The sequence below is a fragment of the Dipodomys merriami genome, unplaced genomic scaffold, assembly GCF_024711535.1.
Source record: "Dipodomys merriami isolate MVZ:Mamm:240054 unplaced genomic scaffold, mDipMer1.0.p SCAF_7, whole genome shotgun sequence".
NCBI classification, from domain to species: Eukaryota; Metazoa; Chordata; class Mammalia; order Rodentia; family Heteromyidae; genus Dipodomys; species Dipodomys merriami.
In genome coordinates this window covers 39,033,857-39,056,532 of record NW_027206290.1, presented here as the reverse complement: position 1 = coordinate 39,056,532, position 22,676 = coordinate 39,033,857, and the positions used below count along the sequence as shown (strand labels likewise).

Below are 22,676 nucleotides of genomic sequence, written 5' to 3'. Positions count from 1 at the left end.
CAGCAGAAAGCGGAGTCTCATTCTAATGCCCCTCCCTTGTCCCTCAACCCTTTCTTAATTGTACTAGTTAGTGTTTCAGCATATCAAAAACCAAATAGCACAAGTTGCTGTTGGTATAAACGCTGGAAAGTATCTCCTATTACTGAAGGACTATGAAGGATTTAGATGTACACATGTAAAATGATCGTGACCTCTTTTCTAGGCTTTGTAAACTGACCTTTTGGGATATAACTTTCATGGGTCAATTGGCCTGCCAGAGTAATTAAATTAAAGGGAATATTTCCATTACTCCTCATTGATTTGGGGTGGGGTTTTATCCAGGGGGTTGGTAAAGTATCACATGTCGGATTTCACATAATCCTGTCTCCCCACTTCCACCCCAGCCCTGATTAGAAGCAGAGAAGCCTTTGGAAGGTGTCTTTGGTGCCCCAATGCCACAGGTCCCTTCCCCTTCCCATCGCAGTACTTTCTCCTCAGAATTCTGAGGTTGTCTCCCATTTGTGTCTCTGTCCAGACAACCTTCCCCACACCACCTCCCAGCTTCTGTGTGGAGCCCACAGCCTTCATTCGTATTTCATGTCCCTGCTCTGTACTCCACTTCCACTTTCTCATTCACTTTTGCTTTGAACACCTCTCCAAGCTCTCGAATGCCTTTGTGGATGTGAATATGAATTTTAAAAAGCACTCCAAACGTCCACAGGTTCTTGGGAATCAATGATTTATTAGCTCAATTCCAGGTAAACACATTTAACCTAGTTTTGGAAATGACACCACTGTGGAGTCAGGCAGACCGTCCCAGCAGGTAGGGGCTCTGAGGCTTGGTGCAGTAGTTTGTCCTGGAGGCCTCATGGATACAGTCACTGTAGTCAGTGTCACACCTGCCACATCTGCAGCTCACAGCAACTGGGTAGGAGAAGTAAGGAGCAACTTGGTGGGGACATCCAGGTATTTCTACAGTTCTGTAGATGAAGTCTCTGTATGTACAAACGTCCTGGGACAGCGCATACTTGGGAAGAAACAGCTTCCCGTTGATATCCTAAGAATAGGAAAGGAGCCCGTGTGGAAGGACTTTAGAAAACACGTAGGTGGTAGAAACATATCAAACCAACATCGTCTTGTCTCAAACCTGACTAGAGGAAGACTCTTTAATCCGATTCATTAATACCAATTTAGCACCATACTACATTCTTTATTTCTGATTATGAGAACAAGATAAGGTTTAAATCAATCTGATGAGAAAAATTCACAAACTTCAATAAAATTCAAAGCTTGCCTACTTTGTTCTGAGTAAGTGTACATAATACTGTAAACTTTGCATTCTATTTCTTTGTGAGCCAGCCACAATTAGATTTGAAAAATACAGATGTGATTCATCTCATTTCCTTTCTAGATAGGTTGAACTGCTCCCAGGTCTATTTCATTTCCGTGTAAATGAAGTGAGATGAACTACGTACCCGAGTCATGCAGTACCCGGCACAGATGGTAGTATTGATGGTTAAGCAGTAAGCACACTCCCTCCTGTCCACATACATCGTATACTCAGTTGGAATACAAACAGATGTCACTTGCCCACATGTGAGACCAAAAAGCACGGACATCAGGAAGATAGCACTCATGCTAAATCAAAGAAACAATTAAAAGAAGCTGTTATATGTATCCTTCAGAACATTCAGAAACATGTTTGGGGAAAGCTTTTATATGCATGGTGTGTGTGTGGGGGGGGGGTAGAAAAACACATAGAATGGTTATCATTTGTTGAATGCTTACTTTGTCCTAGGGAAAAACTTAACTGTAATCTTCTGAGAGTTTTTGTTCAATAGCTTAAAAGACCATAATCATAAAGGGCAAGGAACTAAGAAAATTTTATTAGCACTTTAGTGCTTATAGCCTTGCATATAATTCCACATGTGGCCAGCTAAAACTAGACTGGTGTTAGGAATACTTCTGAACCCTTAGGATATTACTTGAAGTTGAAAGAAGTAGAGCAGTATCAAAGAAAAGATATGAAATACCTAATCTCAATGAAAATACAGAGGTTTTATATACATATATATATATATATATATATATATACATATACACACACACACACACACACACATTGATACACTGAAGATAGTAGCAAGAATGGCAGATCCGTTATGGGTTAGACGGGACTACAGTCAATATTTGGGGATACATGGAAAAGTAGGGGACCCACTGAGCTCCAGGCAGAGCAGAATACACATCTTGATCAATCCTGTCTATTGGAGAAGTTGTTCACTGTCAGTTGAACAGTGTTGTGACCCGGATAATGCTATGACTTAGTTATGCTGGTTCTGCTTACTGAAAGAGGGTCATCAAATTTCAGACTTTGAGATGTAGCTTTATCACCTCAAAGATTAAGATTTTTTTATTTTACTAATACTAATAGCTAGATGTGTTTGGATCTTTTTACTCCTTGAATGTTATCAGTAAAGAAAATATTTAACTGTATGGAACAATAGTATTATCCACAAATTAAGTTTTGTTTATTATTTATTCACTAAACATTTTTATTCAATCAAAAGTTATCCTTTTTTAAAATCAGTTATGGGGCTTGAACTCTGGGCCTGGGCACTGTCCCTCAGCTCTTCAGCTCAAGGCTAGCACTCTACCACTTGAGCCACAGCACTATTTCTGGTTTTCTGGTGGTTAATTGGATACATGAGTCTCATGTACTTTCCTGCCCAGGCTGGCTTTGAACTGTGATCCTCAGATCTCAGCCTCCTGGGAAGCTTAGGATGACAGGCATAAGCCACCAGCACCCAGCCCCATGGCATTTTAAGCCATTTAAAACTTAAAACATCTACTTAGGGAAACCTCATACAGTCAACTGTAGTTAATCAAAAGTTTTTAATTAATTTTATTTATTTTTTGTTTATGTAGTACCAAGAAATCAAACCCAGGGCCTCATTCATGCTAGGCAAGCACTTTACCACTAAACCACATTCCCAGCCCTGTTAACCAAAATTTTGTTGCCAATAACGTTGCAAGAGAAAATGAAAACCACATTATACAGGGATTTATTATGCATATAAGCTTTACAGATAAGTAGTCATTCCCATCAGTTTTTATTCCTAAAATGAGAATTGCAGATAAGGTAGATAAGCATACATTTAGCATCTGAGCCATGCACTGAGAAACACGAAATGGACACAAGATGGCCCTTGACCTAAAGAGCTGCCAGTCCCGTGGAGGCTCAAATAAGTAGAACACAGATAATACAAACAGGTTGTTCTCAGCGCTTCAAAGAGGATTCTGAGACCCACTCCAATCAAAGATTTTCTATATTTACTATGCTTACTTGTGTAAACCACTTTAGAAAGAAAAATAAAATACACCATTGCATATTCAAGCAATTCCTTGAGGAGTTATTTGGATATTAGAATTGGGAAGTAAAAGCATAAGGATCTGTCTGGTTGCTTTTTTTTTTTTTTTTTAGCTGAAGGCCAAACCTGGAGCCTCTTCCATGCCAAGCTTCTTGCTCTGCCCCTGAACTATAACCCAGCCTGAAAACAAGAATCTATTTCTCACAAATCAGGTTTTCTCAAGTGCTTTGCAAATGTGATCTTCTGTGGTATATAATTGGTCCTATTATATTAGTGCCACAGACTTAGAGGATCCTCTGTAGAATTAAAAAATGTATCAACTGGATGTTATAAAATACCTGTCATTCACAATCATATAACTCTCAAGTGTCTGGACAGCTGTTCACTGAGTTTTCACAAAGAAAATAATGAACTTTACATGTCTGAACTTCTACTATTCTATATAAAACAGAGGTTTGGTGACCTGATGGTCAGAGTTCTCCCATGTTAAATTACAGGATGAAACTGTGTTATAATATTATCCTATTGTTACCTTATTCCTAATTTGATAGTTTTTGAAGTTCTCTTATACATACATTTGGAACACATGTGTTCACAACACTACATAAATCAGTGCTAGTTAATCCCCTCTTATCACAATTCCTTCTTTATTGTGCCTGGATTTTCATCTTTGCAACTTAATTGCCTCTTCTAAAGCCCTCATAATAACTTATTGAGTGCTTAAACATGAAGGATATGTGGATTCAGGCAGGATTCAAACAGTGGGAAATAACTTCCTTAGCACTGTGATGAAGTACATCCCCTATTCTTTATTCTTTTTTTGGGGGGGTCGGTCATGGCCTGAACTCTAGGTCTGGGTGCTGTCCCTTGGCTCTTCAGCTCAAGGCTAGTGCTCTAGCTATCACTTGAGCCACAACGCCACTTCCATTTTTTTCTGCTTGTGTGGTACTGAGGAATTGAACCCAGAGCCTCATGCATGCGAGGCAAGCGCTGTACCACTGAGCCACCTTCCAACCCCCTATTCTTTATTCTTAATAAACACATTTCTCTCTGATCTGATAATTTTTTTTCACCCATCTTTTCTCTCAGGATTCCTTACTGTCCAATGAAAACTCAATTGTACAGCAAACCAAAGCAGAGCAAAATAAACTGTTGTTCAAGTTGGATACTACCTAAGGGGCAGGGGGAGTTTTTCACAACTATATAACTGAAAAATACCTTTTAAGACAGAGCATATTACCCCTAAATCCATGCTAAGATTTCCCAGAGCAATATTTTCATCAAAGATGACCATTAATAGTTAAGATTTAATAAGCATTATTCAAGGGAGAAAATCACTTAAATTGAAATGCAAACATAGAGCACACACACATCAATCTCTATTCCACAAGGCTTTCATCAGCTGTCATTCCTCATGTGGATGGAAAGTCAACTGTACCTTATATGGCTCAGTCACACTCTCCAGCCATGCAACAAGTTTAAAACTTTAGAGCCTATGAAAGAAAATTATCTCCTAACATTTGCACGTTTTAAATAAATTCTACAATTGTGAAAATGAAAGACTGCAATGAGAACACCTCATCTGGCAGTGCCTCTCAGTCTAGACACCTACCTGACTTTGCATTGGTGAGCTGGTGCTACGCTGACCCAGACTCCTGGCCCATTTTATACCCTTCAGCATAATTCCCCTCTGAGCTTCTTGTTTATATAACTGCATTGAATTGCTGCTTTCTTATCTAAATAACATCTATTGAAAATTCATACTGAACCCCAAATAAAGTGTGTTTATACAACCAAGTTCATATCTCCCCTGGAAACTCTGACATTATTGCAGCATGCATGTTTCCTTTCTCCTGTTTCAGAATAAAATTATACTTTTAAATATATCTTTGATGATATTAGCCAATACTAATAAAGGATAGACACAGAATGGGAAAAATATGAAAAACAAAACCACCTTCACGTCATCTAAGTAAGTCTTGGAAATGAAAATTTATTTGGGGCTTGTATGCTCCAAATTTTATCTAACTGCTTTTGTAAAGACATATAAAATTATTTCTCATCTACAAAGCCAAGGGAACTTCTAAGATGATGCTGTTCTCATAAACAAGTTGAATTTAAACTCCTATGTATGACTAAAGGTAATAATATTGATTGAGGTTCTTGTTAATAGAAATTACTAATATCTTCTACAGTAAAATTCAGTTGTTATAAAGTCAGATCATTATCTAATTTTCCTTTCTTATGTATCAAAGCCAGTTCCTTTCCTCCTTAGTATAATATCTTTTATACTGCTTATATTACTTTATATAACCTCTTGGTAACTGGATATTTATCTGGCTGAATATGAATAGTATTAATTGTACTCATAACAGGAGTAATCACTTCTCAGCAACTCATTTTACTAAAAATTTTTTAGCTTTGTTCATCCTTGTTCGGTACACTTTTTATTTTAAAAGAAGTTCACAGTACTGTTCTATGCAAAACTCAATAAAAGATTCCATTGGTAAATTAGTCAGTGGCAGCCAAGTCACACATGCAACTAGCTTCTCCCATGTGCGAATCTGCCCCAGTGTTTAGATTTACCTTTCACTAAAAATGGATATTCAGATATCCTTTAGCTTATCTGTTCATCAAAACTCTAGTTCGTGCCAGGCTCCACCCTCAAGGGCTTCATTCTCCCCAGCAAGCCCTGCTGCCCCCATCCTCTCATACCTGGAAGACAGCAGCCCGGATGGCTTCCGGCAGAGCCCTGGGCCCATCTCCCCATCTGCCTGCAGGACACCCGCACTTCAAATTCAGTGGGCACGATGGCTCCCAAGGGTGGGTGTAAATGCCTCCTTTGCCCACCAACATGTCACCTTCTGGGCTTGTTTTCTAAGGCAGGCAGGAGCACAGAGCTAAGACAGCTATTCTTTTTTATTCCCCAGACCATACCTGCTGCTCAATGGCTAGTGCTCTGCCAACTGAGCCACACCTCCAACCCAAAACCAGCTGTTCTAATCCCACTGTCAGCCAGGGGTACTGAACCTCCCACAGGTGAGATAAGTAGGAGGAGAGAGCTCCAAAATGTGTTCAGAGAAAAATATTTCCCAAGGAGACCAGGAACAGAAAAAAGTCTCTATTTTAGCTATGTTATGAATTGTTCTTTCAGCCAGAGGCTGGTGGCTCATACCTGTAACCCTAGCTATTCAAGAGGCTGAGATTTGAGGATCACGGTTCAAAGCCAGCCCAGGCAGGAAAGTCCATGAGACTCTTCTCTCCAATTAACCACCAGAAAAACCAGAAGTGGTGCTGTGGCTCAAGTGGTAGAGTACTAACCTTGAGCTGAAGAGCTGAGGGACCGCGTCCAGGCCCTAAATTCAAGCCCCACAACCAACAAGAAGAAGAAGGAAGAAGGGAGAAGGGAGAGGGAGAAGGAGGAAGGAGGAAGGAAGAAGGAGGAAGGGGGAAATAAGAAGAAAAAGAAGGAGGAAGAGGAGGAGGAGGAAGAATTATTATTATTCTTTCTGGTTAGTCCCCATATGACCTACTTCCCCCGATGTCCCACATATCTTCCTTCACTCACCAAAGATTATGACAAAGGAACTAGCAAGGAGGGCAAAATTTATGAAACAAGTGTTCCTAAACAGACAAGAGGTCACAAGGTCTAACACAAAAAGAAAACTGGTTAAGCCCGGTGATTGCTAGAAGCATTTGTAGGCCACAGCACAGAGTGGGAGCCAAGCAGCTGACAGTCTGGCTGATTTCAGAACACAGATGTAAAATGACAAGAATCTTTGGAAAAGAGTAATTCATTAGTCCAATAACCAATACTGCTCTGAACTTTCCTGACTGAACACATAAAGTACCGTTCACAAGGACTGAACTCAGGGATGAAGGCCAAACCTCCGTCCAGTGTTCCTTAAGGAAATGTAACACAACCTAGCACATTTGTTAAATGTGAAAGTTCAAAATATTTAGTGCACAAAAAAATCACTACATATGCAAAGAAACAAAAAAGTGTGACTCACACTGGAATAAAAATCAATAGACTTGGGCTGGGAAGGTGGCTCAGTGGTAGGGCACTTGCCTTGCATGCCCTGAGTTCGATTCCTCAGCACAGCACCCAGGCTCAGAGTTCAGGCCCCACTACTGGACCCAAAAATAAATAAATAAAGTTATAACAAAATGAAAAATATTTATAATACACTATTAAGTGAAACCACAGAGAATTTTTTATACAACAAAGACTGAAAGGTAACAAAGACAAATCAAACAGAAAGTGATGAGACTATGGTATGGTGGACAGCTCTGAATTGTTCTATCTAATATTTTATTTACAATAAAGAAACATTAAAGCATTAAAATATATGTATATAAAGCTGGGCGCTGGTGGCTCATGCCTGTATTCCTAGCTATTCAGGAGGCTGAGATCTGAGGATCGAGGTTCAAAGCCAGCCTGGGCAGGAAAAGTCTGTGAGACTCTTATCTCCAATAAACCACTAGAAAACTGGAAGTGGCACTATGGCTCAAGCGGTAGAGTGCTCGCCTTGAGTGGAAGAGCACAGGGACAGCGCCCAAGCCAGAGTTCAAGCCCCACAACCCACCAAAAAAAAAAAAAACCCTAAAATATATGTATATAAACACTTATATACATATACATATGTATGTATATACATATTATATACATATTAGGCTTCAGTCTAAATTAAAATAAGAACAGGAGGATGAAATAGAATATATAACAGAAGACCTAAATGGAACTTTTCATATTTATTTGTTTGGGTTTTTTGTTAGTGGTGGGGCTTGTACTCAAGGCCTGGGCGCTGTCCCTGAGCCTCTTTGTGCTCAAGGCCATCACTCTACAACTTGAGCCACAGTGCTACTTCCTAAATGGAACTTCTAAAGATTAAAAAATGCAGTGTTTGAAATAACTAATTGGTGTGTGGGATGAATAACAGATCAGATGCTACAGGAGAAAATAGTGAAATGATGACATACATCAGAAACTGTATAAACTAATCTTCAGGGTGTCACTAACCTTCACGATGCTCTAAGTTCTTCACTTCCTGGTGCTCATGTCATTGTGTAACACCTGCTATAGTTTGGATATGATTTGAGTACATGTCTTAAAATTAAAAAGCTGGAAGCTGGGTTCCCAGTGTGGCTACATGGAAAGGTGTAGAAACTTTAGGTGGGGCTTGGTAAAAGGTAATTAAATTTCCATAATTTTAAGTATCTGTAAGAGATGAATAAAATGAAAGAACCCAGATACAAATGGTCATACATCAGCCCATTTTTATATGAAATATATAGAATAGGTAAGTGCATAGAGACAGAGGAGACTGATGGGTATAATCAGCTGAGAGAAAAGGGGAATAAAGCTAAGAGCAGCCAGGCACCAGTGGCTTACTCCTGTAATCCTAGCTACTCAGGAGGCTGAGATCTGAGAATCATGGTTCAAAGCCAGCTGGAGCAGCAAAATCCATGAGGCTTTTATCTCCAACAAACCACCAGAAAACCAGAAGTTGGTGCTGTGGCTCAGGTAGTAGAGCACTAGCCTTGAGCTGAAGAGCTGAGGGACAGCGCCCAGGCCCAGAGTTCAGGCCCCACGACCGAACCCAAAAAAAAGAAAGAAAAAGAGAGTCTGCCTAGCAAACACAAAGCCCTGACTTCAAACTACAGTATTGCCAAAAACCCTAGCTCAGACACTGAAAACTACAGCACTGTAAAACCTTAGCTCAAACACTGAAAACGAAGACACACCTCACAAGCCAAGAAAACAAGGATATTAGCCACAGATTGGAAGAAAATATCTGTAAAGGACAGAGTCCCAGGAGCTAAGTGTAAGCTCCAGTTACCCTCTTCTCCCCACAAAAAGCAATCCTGTAAGTACTTTTACTTAAAACCAAATTTCAAAATATACAAAATAGAGACTCATCACAGGGTTACATCTCAATAAACTCACTGTAAATTGAAAATACTGTAAGTTCACAATGTGTTGAATACACATAACCCACCCGACCTCATAGCTGCGCAACACAATGCCCTTCATAGCACTGGTTGCTTATGTATGTGATTGTGTGGCTGTCTCAAAGCTCAGGCTTCTGGAGACAGCACTCAATGACATACCATCACCCTGGAAAAAAAGAAACTTCCAAGAAATTTTCTAGAAACGGAGGTACAGTTTCTATGGAATGTGCATTGCTTTCACACTATGCTAAAGTCAAGAAATCTCTATTGTTAAATTGGAAATGCCTCTACATAAAAAACCCACAGCTATACTTGAAATTTTCAATATTTTTATCTCAGTAAATGAAAGAAAAACATGAAAAATAATTAGAAAGGATACAGACTGATCCCGGCACTGGTGGCTCACACCTGTAATCCTACCTACTGAACAAGGTGATCTGAGGATCATGGTTCAAAGCCAGCCTGGGTAGGAAAGTCTGTGAGACTCTTATCTACAATTAAATAAGAGAAAACCGGAAGTAGGCGTGCCACGACTGACCAAAAAAAGAAAGATATAGACTGTGAACAGTGTTATAAGCCATCTCACTTAACTGGTAGTCATAAAACATTCTACCAATAACAGAACATCAACACTCAAGTCCATTTGGGACACTAACCCTAGTGTCCTAACTTATTTTGAGCCATAAAACAAGTCTTGAAAAGGTTGGGTGGGGTTTTTGAGGTTTCAACTCAGGGCCTTGCACTTGCTAAGCAGGTGGGCTCTATCACTTGAGTTACATAATTAACCCTAATTTGCTTTAGTTATTTTTGAGATAGGGTTTTATGGGGGGTGGGAGGTAGAGAAGGAGTGTTCCTAAGACTAATCTTAGACTGTAATCTTCCATCACATATATCCATGGCATACCACCACGTCTGAGATGCGGTCTTGCCAACTCTTCCTGAGCTGGCCTTAAAGGCCAAATCAATCTCCACCTCTTCAAAACCTAGTATTATAATGTGCCACCTTGCTCAGCCTGAAAATTTAAAAAGATACCATACAAGCTCTGACCAAAATAGAATTAAATATCAACAGTGGATATATTTTCTTAATCCTATATACTTGGAAATGAAAACACATTTTTAAGGAACTAGAGGCTCAGGTAAAATGATAGAGCACCAGCCATGAACAAAAACATAAATAAAGATAAAAAGCCAAACAAGAGTATGAGGCCCTGAATTCATGCCCTAGTACTGGTACAAAAATAAGTCCAAAATACATTTTTACTACTCAATAATTCAAATAAAAAATGAAATAGGGAAATTAGAAAAACTGAACAAGGATGAATAAATGACATATCCAACTGATGGGATGTAACTTATGCAGTGTTTTCCAAAGACATTTATAGCTTTCCATTCATACATTAGAAAAGAGGTAAGATTAATCTGTATATTCAGAAATCCAGCTGAGAACCTGGAGAAGGAATATGTTTTTCCTTCTACTGTACATCAACTCCTATCTTCTCAGGAAACTAAAACAGCATCTCAAACATTGGAAGAAAGATTTCATTTATTTGGATCCAATGTGTGAACTTTCTCTAGACAAATCCAACAGGTTCTTAGAAGTATTACTTTCTGGGCAGAGTGCAACTTTCACATACTGAGGACTAAGGCTGCCAGATTTGGCCAACAGAAATACAGGATGCTATTAAAAGGTAGAAGGATGAAGAGAAATTTAAAGATGAGGAAGAGGAGGGGGAGAAGGGTGAAGAAGAGAAGGAAGGCAACAGAAGGAAATTACCATTAAAAATGGAAGGTGCCAGGCGCCAGTGGCTCATGCCTATAAGCCTAGCTACTCAGGAGGCTGAGATCTGAGGATCATGGTTCAAAGCCAGCCCAGGCAAGGAAAGTCTGTGAGACTCTTATTTCAGATAAATCACTAGAAAACCGGAAGTGGTTCTGTGGCTCAAGCGGTAGAGCACTAGCCTTGAGCTGAAGAGCTGAGGGATAGTGCCCAAGCCCAGAGGTCAACCCACGACAAACAAACAACAACAAAAAAGGAAGGTAACACTGTATTAGAAACCTTCCACCTTTCTAATTTCCTTGAGTTGTCATAATCATCCCATTTTAGAGATGAGAAAGAAGAACTTAAAGGCATTTCAAACACATAATAATAACGACTTCTCAAATTAAAAATCAAATTAAAGGACAGGCACAGTGGTTTATCCCTGTAAGTAATCCCAGCTACTCAAAAGGCCTAGATAAGGAGGATTACTATGCAAAAAACATGAGCACGTTTGCAAGAACACATCTCAAAAAATAAGTTGAGTTCAGTGGTAGAAGACAATGGTAGGAAGATCACAGATGGAAGCCAACACTAGGCAAACATGTGGTATCTCATCTGAAAAATAACCAAAGCAAAGCCTGGTGCCAGTGTCTCACACCTGTAATCCTAGCTACTCAGGAGGCTGAGATCTGAGGATAACAGTTCAAAGCCAGCCCAGGCAGGAATGTCCATGAGACTCTTATCCCCAATAAACCACTGGAAAACTGGAAGTGGCTCTGTGGCTCAAACGGTAGAGCACGCTTGCCTTGAGCTGAAGAGCTGAGGGATAGCACCCAAGCCCAGAGTTCAAGCCCCACGACCAACAAAAAATAAAATAACCAAAGCAAAATAGAGATGGGTGTAGCTCAAGTGGTAAATTGCCTAGATCCTGAGTTCAAGCCCAAGTGCCATCAAAAAAATTGGAGACAAAATAATTTGCACTTTAGTTTTTGTCACTGCTAGAAAATTGTGTAAGGCACATTTTACTTGCAGAATATATATCATGAAGATTTTTTTCAATTTTTATTTATATAACACATACTGGTTTAATATTTGGTTACGTTTATGCAGTGGGTGAAAATTATGTTTATATGTAGCCATTAAAGATCATTTTTGACAACTACCACTTAATTTTAGTTACTTTTACAGACACTAAATGATCTTTCCAATTCTCTTCAGTTTGATGCTCTATGATTTCACAAAATAAATGTTAGTCTTACCTTTTCTTGTTTGATATTTTCTATTTGTAGCCAATGATTGACCTGTCATTGGCTGGAGTTAATATATTATTACAGCCTCTGGACTATTAATTATACTGAATTCAGACTGCCTGAGGAATGAATACTGTATTTCTAACCTTTATAACAATCAAAGCAACTTTCTCTTTGACATCATTAGTTTACATTTACATTAAGTAGGAGACATTTTATTATGAGCTAGAGTAATCATGTTATGACACTCTCCTTTGGACATGTATTAAATCTAATCCAAAAGTCTGAAACTTAAAACTCTCAATCTAAGAAACGTCCCTCTTTTACTGGACTGTAAAGTAGCTACAGTAGCCTTCCTTATCCTGCTCTAGTCAGTCTTTCTCAGATAATATGATGGATGACGGTATTAGAAGACATCACATTTTACAACCTTTTGTAAAATTTAAATTTCAAAATACTGTAAACAACAAAGTTTTAAGTTCATTTTTCTATACCAAAATAGCTACTCCTAGATGAAGAGATGATAGCCTGACTTTTCTAACAGTACTAATATTACTATTTGTTCAAATTTGCCTTACCCTCATTTGTACACCTATAGATCTCCAATTTGTGTCTTCAAACTCATCTCTTCTTGGCAGCCTCCCCAAGGCCTGAATAAAGGGCACAAAATTACCCCTTACTTCTCTGTACCCCTTACACATGAACACCCCTTTAAGTGCTTAACTGTAAGTCATTTGTTTATGAAGTATTTGCTACTTGCTGTCAGGAAAAGTAGATAACCTCAAATCTAAATCCAATTACTTATTTTTTCTGCTTTCAGGTATTGCCATTCAGCAGGATTTGATGCCCGGGATTAGTCACTTCTTGAATCACTTTATTCTCTACTTTCCCATAGCCCGTACACTCACATCTACTATTGTGGAACATTTTGCAAAAATCTTTTCCTTTCTCTCCTGCATAATCTTTGCTCTATCCTGAATCTTTCCCTAGTTATTTAAATATGCTTTTGTCTTTTTTTTTTTGTCAGTTGTGGGGCTTGAGCTCTGGGCCTGGGCGCTGTCCCTCAGCTCTTCAGCTCAAGGTGAAGTGCTCTACCACTTGAGCCACAGTACCAGTTCCAGTTTTCTGGTGGTTAATGGGAGATGAGTCTCAGGAACTTTCCTGCCGGGGCTGGCTTTGAATCGTGATCCTCAGATCTCAGCCTCTTGAGTAGCTAGGATTACAAGGACTGAGTCACCAACACCCGGCAAGTCTTTTATCTTAAAACAGAAACCTACTAACCTAGTTCCCTTGGTAGGAACTGCCTTCACCCTTTTTCTTCTTCCTTTAGAAAATAACTTCCTGGGGCTGGGAAGGTGGCTCAGTGGTAGAGTGCTTGCCTTGCATGCCTGAGGCCCTGGGTTCAATTCCTCAGCACCACATAAGCAAAAAGAAAAAAGCCGGAAGTGGTGCTGTGGCTCAAGTAGAGCGCTAGCCTTGAGCTGAAGAGCTGAGGGACAGCGCCCAGGCCCAGAGTTCAGGCCCCACGACTGGACCAAAAAAATAAAAATAAAAATAGAAAATAACTTCCTTTCTCACACTCACTTGAAAGTGCTTCCAACTTCCTCTCCTCCTTTCTCCTTAAATTACTTCAACATTCTAACTATTTTAACAATTACCAGTACATCAAAAATACATTAATTATACTTTAGCTCTGGGCATCATTTAATGTACTTTATCCTTTCTTCTCTTTGAAGTATTTCCTTCCTTGATTTACAGGAAACCAGCTCTCCTGCTAATTCTTTGACAGGTCCTTCTGATCTGACTCTTCCCTCTTTTTTTGGGGGGGGGGGGGTGGGGGTCTGGTCATGGGGCCTGAACTCTGGGCCTGGGCGCTGTTCCTCAGCTCTTCTACCACTTGAGCCACAGCGCCACTTCCGGCCTTTTGCTTATGTGGTGCTGAGGAATCAAACCCAGGGCCTCATGCATGCAAGGCAAGCGCTCTACCACTGAGCCACCTTCCCAGCCCTCACTTCTCTCTTAGCAAGGAACATTTAATGACTATGCATGTTCTCATCGAATCTGATGCCTCTGAATATGCAACTGAATCCCAAATTTATGAGTAATCTAGACTTACCACTCAACCTACTCACTGTCTCTATTTGGATATTTAATCTCAAATTTAAACCTAAGAAGTACAAAACTCCATTGTTCTGTCCAAATTGTAATTATTCTTGGTTCATTCTCTTTTTCTCATATCACATCTCATCTTCAAACACTGTAGATCTAAAAGTTGACTTCTTTATTCTGCAGCTCTTACTCTTTATTCTAGTCACTACTATCTCCCATACACATTACCAAAATAATTTGTGTTCCCTTAGTAGCCAGATAGATCCTAAATCAGACTGAAGCATGGTATCATACACTTGTAATCCTAGCACTTAGAAGGCTGAGGCATAAGAATTGCAAGTGCAAGGACAGCCTGGGATAGGTATTTTTGTTTCTGCCAGTCCTGGGGCTTGAACTCATGACCTGGGTGCTGTCCCTGAGTCTCTTAGTGTTCAAGACTAGCACTCTACCACTTGAGCCACAGTACTATGTCTGGCTTTTTCTAAGTAGTTTATTGGAGATAAGAATCTCATGATATTTTCTGACTGGACTGGTTTCAAGCTGTGATCCTCCAATCTCAGCCTCCTGAATAGCAAGGATTCCAAGCATGAGCCACCAATGTCAGCTACAAGTGAATTGGAGGCCACCTTAGACTATGTAGACTGTGCCTAAAAACAAACAAATGAAAGCCTCATAAGTCTGCTATTGGCTTATTTGGACCAATAAGTTTCACATCTTATTTGGAGTAAAAGCCAAAGTTCTTTTAGTGGCCTACAATGCTCTACAAAATGGCCTTCTCCTCCTTCCCTTCTTTTTTGGTCACTAGTTGTTGCTTCCAGATACAGTAGGCATCTACACTTGTGAGCATTCCTGCTGATATTCCTTCTATCAGTATTGCTCCTCCACACAATCCCAGGATCATTTTTCATCAGATCATAAATATATCAATGGTTACTCTACCTAAAACTTCAATCCCCTTCATATTCGCCACTATTTCTCCCTACTTTGTTTCCTTTAGTAATTTCATGAATATGTTTTTTTATTTGATCATTGTATTATTTCCCTCACTGGAATGTAAACTTCAGGAAAACAGGGTTTCTTTTTTGTTGCTCTTTGTTATATTCACAGAACCTTATAACTGTGCTTGGCTCTTTAGTAGACACTTAACAAATACTTGGTTAATAAAGTGTTTCAGTCGTACCTTCCATAGCCTTTCTGTCACAAAAAAAATTGGAAGTGTAATGCTCCATTAATATTCTCTCAAGATTTAGGAAAAGGAGACTGAAATGGGCTGCTGATAATCACAATTCAGTGTCTCCTTAGGTGAGGATGCCAGGCCAATTATAAGAAAACCATGTACTGTAATTTAAAAAAAAAAAGATTGAATCCTAGACTTCCAAAAGGAGAAAACAGGCTGGAAAGGTAGCTCAGTGGTAGAGTGCCTGCCTTACATGCATGAGGCCCTGGGTTCGATTCCTCAGTACCACATTAGCGGAAAAAGCCTGAAGTGGAGCTATGGTTCAGGTGGTAGAAGGCTAGCCTTGAGCTGAAGAGCTGAGGGACAGTGGCCAGGACTCAACAAAAAAGGGGGTGGGAACAAAGCAGGATATAGCAGTGGCATTAGTGATAAGGCAAAAACCTGGGTGCATATGCATTTATTGGACTTTTTGTTATTGGTGGTGGTTGTAGGCCTTTGAATTCAGGGTCTGGGTACTGTCCCTCACCTTTTTGCTCAAGGCTAGCACTCTATTACTTTGAGACACAGCTATACTTCTGGCTTTCTGGTGGTTAAATGGAGATAAGAGTGTCAAGGGGACTTCTCTGCCCGGGCTGGCTTCGAATCGTGGTCCTCAGATCTTGCTCCCTGAGCAGCAAGGATTACAGTTGTGAGCCACTGGCAGCCAGTGTGTATTGGGTCTTTTTTTTCTCTTTTATATCTAATAGGACCCACACATCTGACACACCAACTGAACAGTCCAACTATATTAAAAACTGTGAGTCCAGCTTAGGGAAAAGACAAGACCAGCAGCTTAGAGTGACACAATATGGCAGCCCTTTCCTGAGGGCTCTAAGAGGTAAGTTCCATATGACAGAACAGCGACTACAAGAGAAGAAACCATGTAAAAGGCCAGCACCAACTTTCACAACAGTTAACACACTCAAATTCCACTCAAGCATGGAAAAGGGCTGTCAAATATTCCTGTAACACATCCCATGCCAATCTGCAAACTCAGTGGATCTGAATGGCAAAAAACCGGCTGGTCATTGATATAATTCACCTCATCCCAAGGACACCTGCCTGAGTGGTCCAGACCAGCGGAGAATTCCATCTGTGGCAGAGGGTCAGATACATGTCTGCTAATGGGGTGGAAACAACAAATCAGGACTATTTCTCTTCTCTTTGAAGAGCACCATAAGAGACTTATAAACTTTTACATTGCCCTGTGGCACTGCCAGGACACACAGTATAGCCTGAACAAGGCAAAGAGGAAATCTCAAGAGAGACACAGGCTTCCTCTCCCAGTAGATGGTAATATATGTATTCAAAACAGATCCCAAAGTGGGATGTAAGAGTAGAAGTATGGGCCATTTTGAAGAACAACGAAGGATGGAAAACTGACTGGGAGCTTTTGTTTCTGTCATTGTTTTGATTTTTGTTTGGTTTCTTTTCCTTCCCTTTTTTTTCTCATTGTTCTCACTAGTAGCTAGCCTTACCTCATCCTTCTCACCCTATAAGTCTTCTTTTTCACAGATATCCAACTCATAATATCAACACTCCTTTTCATGAATGAATTATATGCCACACTAAGGATATAAGGTATCTGCCTCCATCATATCCCATTCCCCATCTCAACATCTTCCTTACTACAAATCTCTTCACTCACTTTACCTACTCCTAACAGCTAAGTTCTAGCCCCTTACACACTATACAAAAACTCAGCCCCCAGTACACACAGCACAACTGTGATGTGTAGATAAAGCTATCAATGGCATCCTATCATTTATAAGCATTTCACTGGCTTTTAATTGGAGACATTATTAGAGCTGAGATACAACTCCACACAACAGTAAAATGGAATGGCTCATCAACCCAGCTAACACCTACTCCAGTGAGAATATAGAAAATAACCCATCAGGAAGACACTTGTCTGAAGACAACTGAAAGCCCAAACAACAAAGAGTCTTCAAATGAGTAAAACCCAAGAAAAATCCAAGTAAAACAACGAGAAATAAGAAAGGAAATACAACACCTCCAGAAAACAAGTATACAAAAAGGCCAGAAAAACAAGAAAGTAGAGGAAACCCTGATTACTGAGCTCCAAAGACTGTTAAGAATTTTCAGTGAAGTAGAAGAGGACCTCCTCAAGCAACGACACAAACTGAAATAGAAAACAAAGAAAGAAAGGTATTTAATGAGAACACAGATGAAAATTAAAATGAATTAAATACAAAAGCTAAATAAGCTCAGAGAGAATACAGATAAACACCAAGAGATCAAGAAGTCACAAATAAACTAATGAAGTCAATACAAGAAAAATAAAGATGATCTCAATAAAAAGAAATCCTGAGCCTGTAATCCTAACTACTCAGGAGGCTGAGATCTGAGGATCACGGTTCAAAGCCAGCCCAAGCAAGAAAATCCTTGAGACTCTTATCTCAAACAAACCACTAGAAAACCGGAAGTGGTGTGTAGCTCAAGTGGTAGAGCACTCGCCTTGAGCTGAAGAACGCAGGGACAGCGCCCAAGCCCTGAGTTCAAGCCCCATGACCGACCAAAAAACAACAAAAAAAGAAATCCTGAAAAACAACTGAACTGAAAGGCAAGAGATGAAAAGTAAAGTGAAAATCCTCTCCAGCAGAGATGAGATAGCAGACAGAATTTCTGGACTTTTAAAGACAGAAGAAAATACGGGGGGGGGGGGGTGGGAGGGGAGAAAGAAAATATTAAAACAGTTTGTAAGGGCTTAAGGACTCAATTAAAAGACTTTATATAAAGACTCATAAAACTTGTGACTTATGAATACTGAGGAAGCATAAGAAACATATTCAACAGAGTAGTATCAGAAACTTCTAAAATCTTGAAAAAGAAAAGTGCTGCATAGGTAGAGATTTTAGAACACCAGAATAGGCAGATCACATACAAATTTCAGGAGAAAAAAAGATTTTTAAAACTTAAGATTATGATTAGCTGTTCAATATCCTTATAGGATCAATGAGACATTTCTTCACATCCAATGTATTTTAATAGTAAAGTAAGAATGGATCTCAATAATGCATGTCTAGCATTCAAGGGTTAAATGTAAAGATTTGAAAACTCAGTATTAAATACAAGCAAAAGTAACAAAATACAATCATATAATTATCGGAATATAACAAATTTTCAGATATAGTTATTTCATTTAGACAAAATACTAAGAAACAAATTATTTTAGTCACAATTTCAAGTATATTTTAGCTCTGTAAAAGAATTAAACATGAACTATAAATTTGATATTAAGCTACATTATTACATTGATTTTTCTGATATTAACCAAATAACTTTTCTGCTTCCTTTTGTTTTCTCTTCCTATCCATTTTATTAATTACAGCCCAACGGTTCTCTTGAACTTTTCGCAGACTTCCATACTTCACAGATCCAGGAGTTAGAGATGAGGGAGTCTAAATACAAAGTAAAATAGTTATTTTTTTTTAATGGCTTTTAAAATTTGCTTTCTGAAATAACACTTAAAAGATACCTGTTTTGGTGTTCTAACACAAAGATGAGAAGCAGATGGATTGTTATCATTATATAGTTTGTTTAATGTCTCTTCTTCTGAAACCATGCTCTTGAAAAATAGAAATATTATTAGCACTGCCATCATTAACACTGTATTATTGAAACTTTATCAACATATTACATATGAGAAACAAGAATAGAATAAGGAAGGAGGAAACAGGAGGGGAGGAGGAGAAAGAAAAAAATGAAAGAAGACAAGAATGAAATCAAAGCCAGGCGCTGGTGGCTCACGCCTGTAATCTTAATTACTGAGGAGGCTGAGATCTTAGGACTGCGGTTCAAAACCAGACCGGGCAGAAAGTCCATGAAATTTTCATCTCCAATTAACCACCAGAAAACCAGAAGTGGCACTGTGGCTCAAGTGGTACAATGCTCACTGCCTTGAGCTGAAGAGCTCAGGGAGAATGCCCAGAGTCAGAGTTCAAGCCCCAGGACTGACCAAAAACCAGAAAGAGAGAGAGAGAAAGAGAGAGGGGGGGAGGGAGGGAGGGAGAGAGAGGGAGAGAGGGAGAGAGGAAGGGAGGGAGGGAGGGAGGGAAGAAGAGAGGAAGGAAAGGAAGGAAAGAAGGAAGGAGAAATGGAAATCAATTCAATTTGCCAAAAAACAAAAACAAAAACAGATTTTTTATTTCCTGTGCCAGTTCTGGGCCTTGAATTGAGAGCAAGAGCCTTGTTCCTGAGCTTTTGTGCTTAAGGCTAGAACTCTACCACTTAAGCCACAGCTCCACTTCTGGTTTTTGGGTGGCTAATAGGAAATAACCAATTAACCTGCCTGGGCTGGCTTCAAACCTTAATCCTCAGCTCTCAGCCTCCTGAGTAACTAGTATTAAAGGTGTGAGCCCAGCTGGCATAAAACATTTTACTCATTCCTTTTACTTTCAATCAATTTGTGTCTTTAGATCTAAAATGAGTGTCTTAATCACTATACTGTTTCTAGTTTCTAATTTATCTCTGCCCAATATCCATTTTTTCCCTTCTTCTAGGTGTGGCTCAGTTTTCTCTTCACTTATAGTTGCATAAAGTTTCTTCAGTGTAGGGAATGAACCAGGGTCTTGCACATACTAAGTAAGCACTCTATCACTTGGGCTAAATCCCAACCTAATGTTTTGACTGCTCATTTAAGGTATTTTTCAAATTAAAACATTTATAATTACAAATTTCCTCTGTGCACTGGCTTTATTGTATCCCATACATTTTGGTATATTGTTTTTCTTTTCTTTCATCTCTAAATCTTTTTAAAATTCACTTTATTGTTATTGTAAAAGTGCTGTTCTGAGGGATTACAATTACATGAGTCAGGAAATGAATACATCTCCTTTCGTAAAGTCTTCATCCCCTTTCCACCCATGAGTTGTACAGTACACTTTCAATAGTGTTCAGTGAGCTCCACTGTTTAGATTTTTAACCATTTTTCCCTCGAGTTCTGTACCCTTGCCTCCCATCCCTGATATACATGTGAATATACCATACATAAAGAAGATAGAATCATCAAAAGATAAAATATTTTTAAAAGAGATCTGTTTTCCTATCTTGAAGTTCATTTTAAGATATATAATTACATGTGTATGTATATGATTTTATAGAGAGGCACATAGGGGTTGTGCCTTTGTGCTTGTCTCCTAAAAGTGTCTTCTTTTGGACATACTCTGTGTGTCCAGAATACCGTATAATTCATCATATCCCAGTGTGTTTTATATTTAATTTCCACATATCAGAGAGAAGATCTCTAAATATTTCATCTGTTGAAAGTGTACTGATTTCCATAAATTTTACATTCTAGTTATCATTTTTATACTGATTTATACTGATTCTATCTCATTGTGGTTGCACAAAATGCTTTATGTGATGTGCATTTTTTTGGGGGGGGGGTCAGTCGCGGAGCTAGAACTCTGGGCTTGGGCACTGTCCCTCAGCTCTTCAGCTCAAGGCTACTGCTCTACCACTTGAGCCACAGCGCCACTTCCCGTTTTCTGGTGGTTTATTGGAGATAAGAGTCTCACGGACTTTCCTACCCAGGCTGGCTTTGAACTGCGATCCTCAGATCTCAGCCTCCTGAGTAGCTAGGATCACAGGTGTGAGCCACTGGCACCTGGCTGACGGTGTATTTAAAAAGATGCACAAGATTTGTAATGTGGATTAGCATACAGTTTGGAGAATATCCAATGCACATAAGATAATGTACTCACTGTATCATTGTTTGATAGTGTTCTGTTTGCTAGTGTTGGGTCCCTCAAGTCCTCTCTTACTTTGCTTATGTTTATTTTTCTGGTGATTCTATCCATTACTACAAGTGGTATATTGAAGTATATTAAAAAAAATACTCCAAAATTAGGAATGTGGCTTAGTGGTAGAGTGCTTGCCTAGCATGCAAGAAGCTCTGGGTTCAATGCCTCAGTACCACATAAACAGAAAAGGCCAGAAGTGACGCTGTGGCTCAAGTGGTAGAGTACTAGCCTTGATCAAAAGAAGCTCAGGGACAGTTCCCAGGCCCTGATTTTAAGCCCCAGGGCTGGCAAAAATAAATAAAAATAAAAAATAATACAAAATTTTGTATTTTTTCAATTCTATGAAGTTTTGCCTTGTATATTTTAAAAGTCTGTAAGTTAATGTTTTAAAATGACTTATTTCCTTGCTGTACCAAATCTTTCATTAATATACACTTTTTGTCTATTATACTTTTTGATTTAAAGTCTATTTTATCTGATAATGATATAGCCACACCAGATCGTTTTTGTTACTTCATGAAACAACTTTTTCCATCCTTTCAACAAATTTGTGTCTTGAAGATCCAAAGCAAATGTTAAATACATGTTTTTAAAATTGAATCTGTTGATCTCTGAATTTTGTTTGACTATATAGTATAACCCTAATTTTTCAAAAATGCCACAAAAGTATAAAGGTTCTGTGTTATAGTAAAGGCTTGCTGTATATGTCATTATTGGAGTGTACCTTGTACATACACTAAATATACATTAAAAAATAATGCAAGCCAAATGCTGGTAGCCTAGCTACTCTGGAGGCTAAGATCTGAGGATCATGGTTTGAAGCCAGCCAGGTATAAAAGCCAATGAAATTCTTACCTCCAATTAACTACCAAAAAGTTGCAAGTAGAGCTGTGGCTCAAGTGGCAGAGCACTATCCTTGACAGAAAAAGTAAAAGGACAGCCCACTAGTCCTGAGATCAAACCCTAGTACCAGCACAGAAAAAAAAATTCAAATAATGAATCAGAAAAGAAGTACTAATTATAATTGTTTTACCAAGAGATCAGTATTTTCTGAACTGTCTGAATGAGTATCAAAGTCAAAGACTGTTCTTCTCTTTTTATTTTTTTCTTCAATGTGTATATTCTTATCTTGTCTTGGATGCTTTTTTATTTTGGTTGGGGTCCTCACTGTATAGACCTATGCAAAAGTAAAAAGGAATACATTATCATATTAACAAAAAGATATATATATATATATATATATATATAATAAAGAATGTAATAAATCAC

General features: G+C 38.9%; 2 protein-coding genes across 5 annotated transcripts in view; both read right to left on the bottom strand.

Moving 5' to 3' along the window:
- Positions 1 to 711: 711 nt before the first annotated feature.
- Positions 712 to 22,497, bottom strand: Tshb (thyroid stimulating hormone subunit beta). 4 transcript variants are annotated; one of them, XM_070006415.1, is made up of 3 exons: positions 22,441 to 22,497; positions 1,455 to 1,617; positions 712 to 1,036 (listed from the first exon to the last, which is right to left on the bottom strand). In XM_070006415.1, the coding sequence occupies exons 2-3, from the start codon at positions 1,614 to 1,616 to the stop codon at positions 782 to 784; spliced, it is 417 nt and encodes a 138-aa protein (XP_069862516.1). In that variant the 5' UTR covers position 1,617; positions 22,441 to 22,497; the 3' UTR covers positions 712 to 781. The 4 variants fall into 4 exon arrangements, with proteins under 4 accessions (XP_069862516.1, XP_069862513.1, XP_069862514.1 ...); XM_070006412.1 differs by lacking the exon at positions 22,441 to 22,497 and adding an exon at positions 19,142 to 19,197; XM_070006413.1 differs by lacking the exon at positions 22,441 to 22,497 and adding an exon at positions 18,938 to 19,026.
- Sycp1 (synaptonemal complex protein 1) overlaps positions 1,539 to 22,676 on the bottom strand; it is a 114,705-nt gene continuing 93,567 nt past the window's right edge. Inside the window, exons 31-35 of the mRNA XM_070006408.1 lie at positions 22,441 to 22,584; positions 19,142 to 19,231; positions 18,938 to 19,064; positions 12,896 to 12,967; positions 1,539 to 1,617 (exon numbers count right to left, since the gene is read on the bottom strand). Coding sequence (XP_069862509.1) covers positions 12,939 to 12,967; positions 18,938 to 19,064; positions 19,142 to 19,231; positions 22,441 to 22,584 — 390 coding nt within the window. The 3' untranslated portion in view covers positions 1,539 to 1,617; positions 12,896 to 12,938. The remainder of the gene's footprint in view (positions 1,618 to 12,895; positions 12,968 to 18,937; positions 19,065 to 19,141; positions 19,232 to 22,440; positions 22,585 to 22,676) is intronic.

Bases quoted from the DNA above. Each gene is read 5' to 3' on its own strand.
- Tshb (XM_070006412.1), bottom strand. From the start codon at position 19,191: ATGATAACAATCCATCTGCTTCTCATCTTTGTGTTAGAACACCAAAAC. The intron at 1,618-19,141 runs GTATCTTTTAAG...TCTTTGATTTAG, and splicing joins GTGTTAGAACACCAAAACAG to CATGAGTGCTATCTTCCTGA. The intron at 1,037-1,454 runs GTACGTAGTTCA...TCCTATTCTTAG, and splicing joins CCGGGTACTGCATGACTCGG to GATATCAACGGGAAGCTGTT.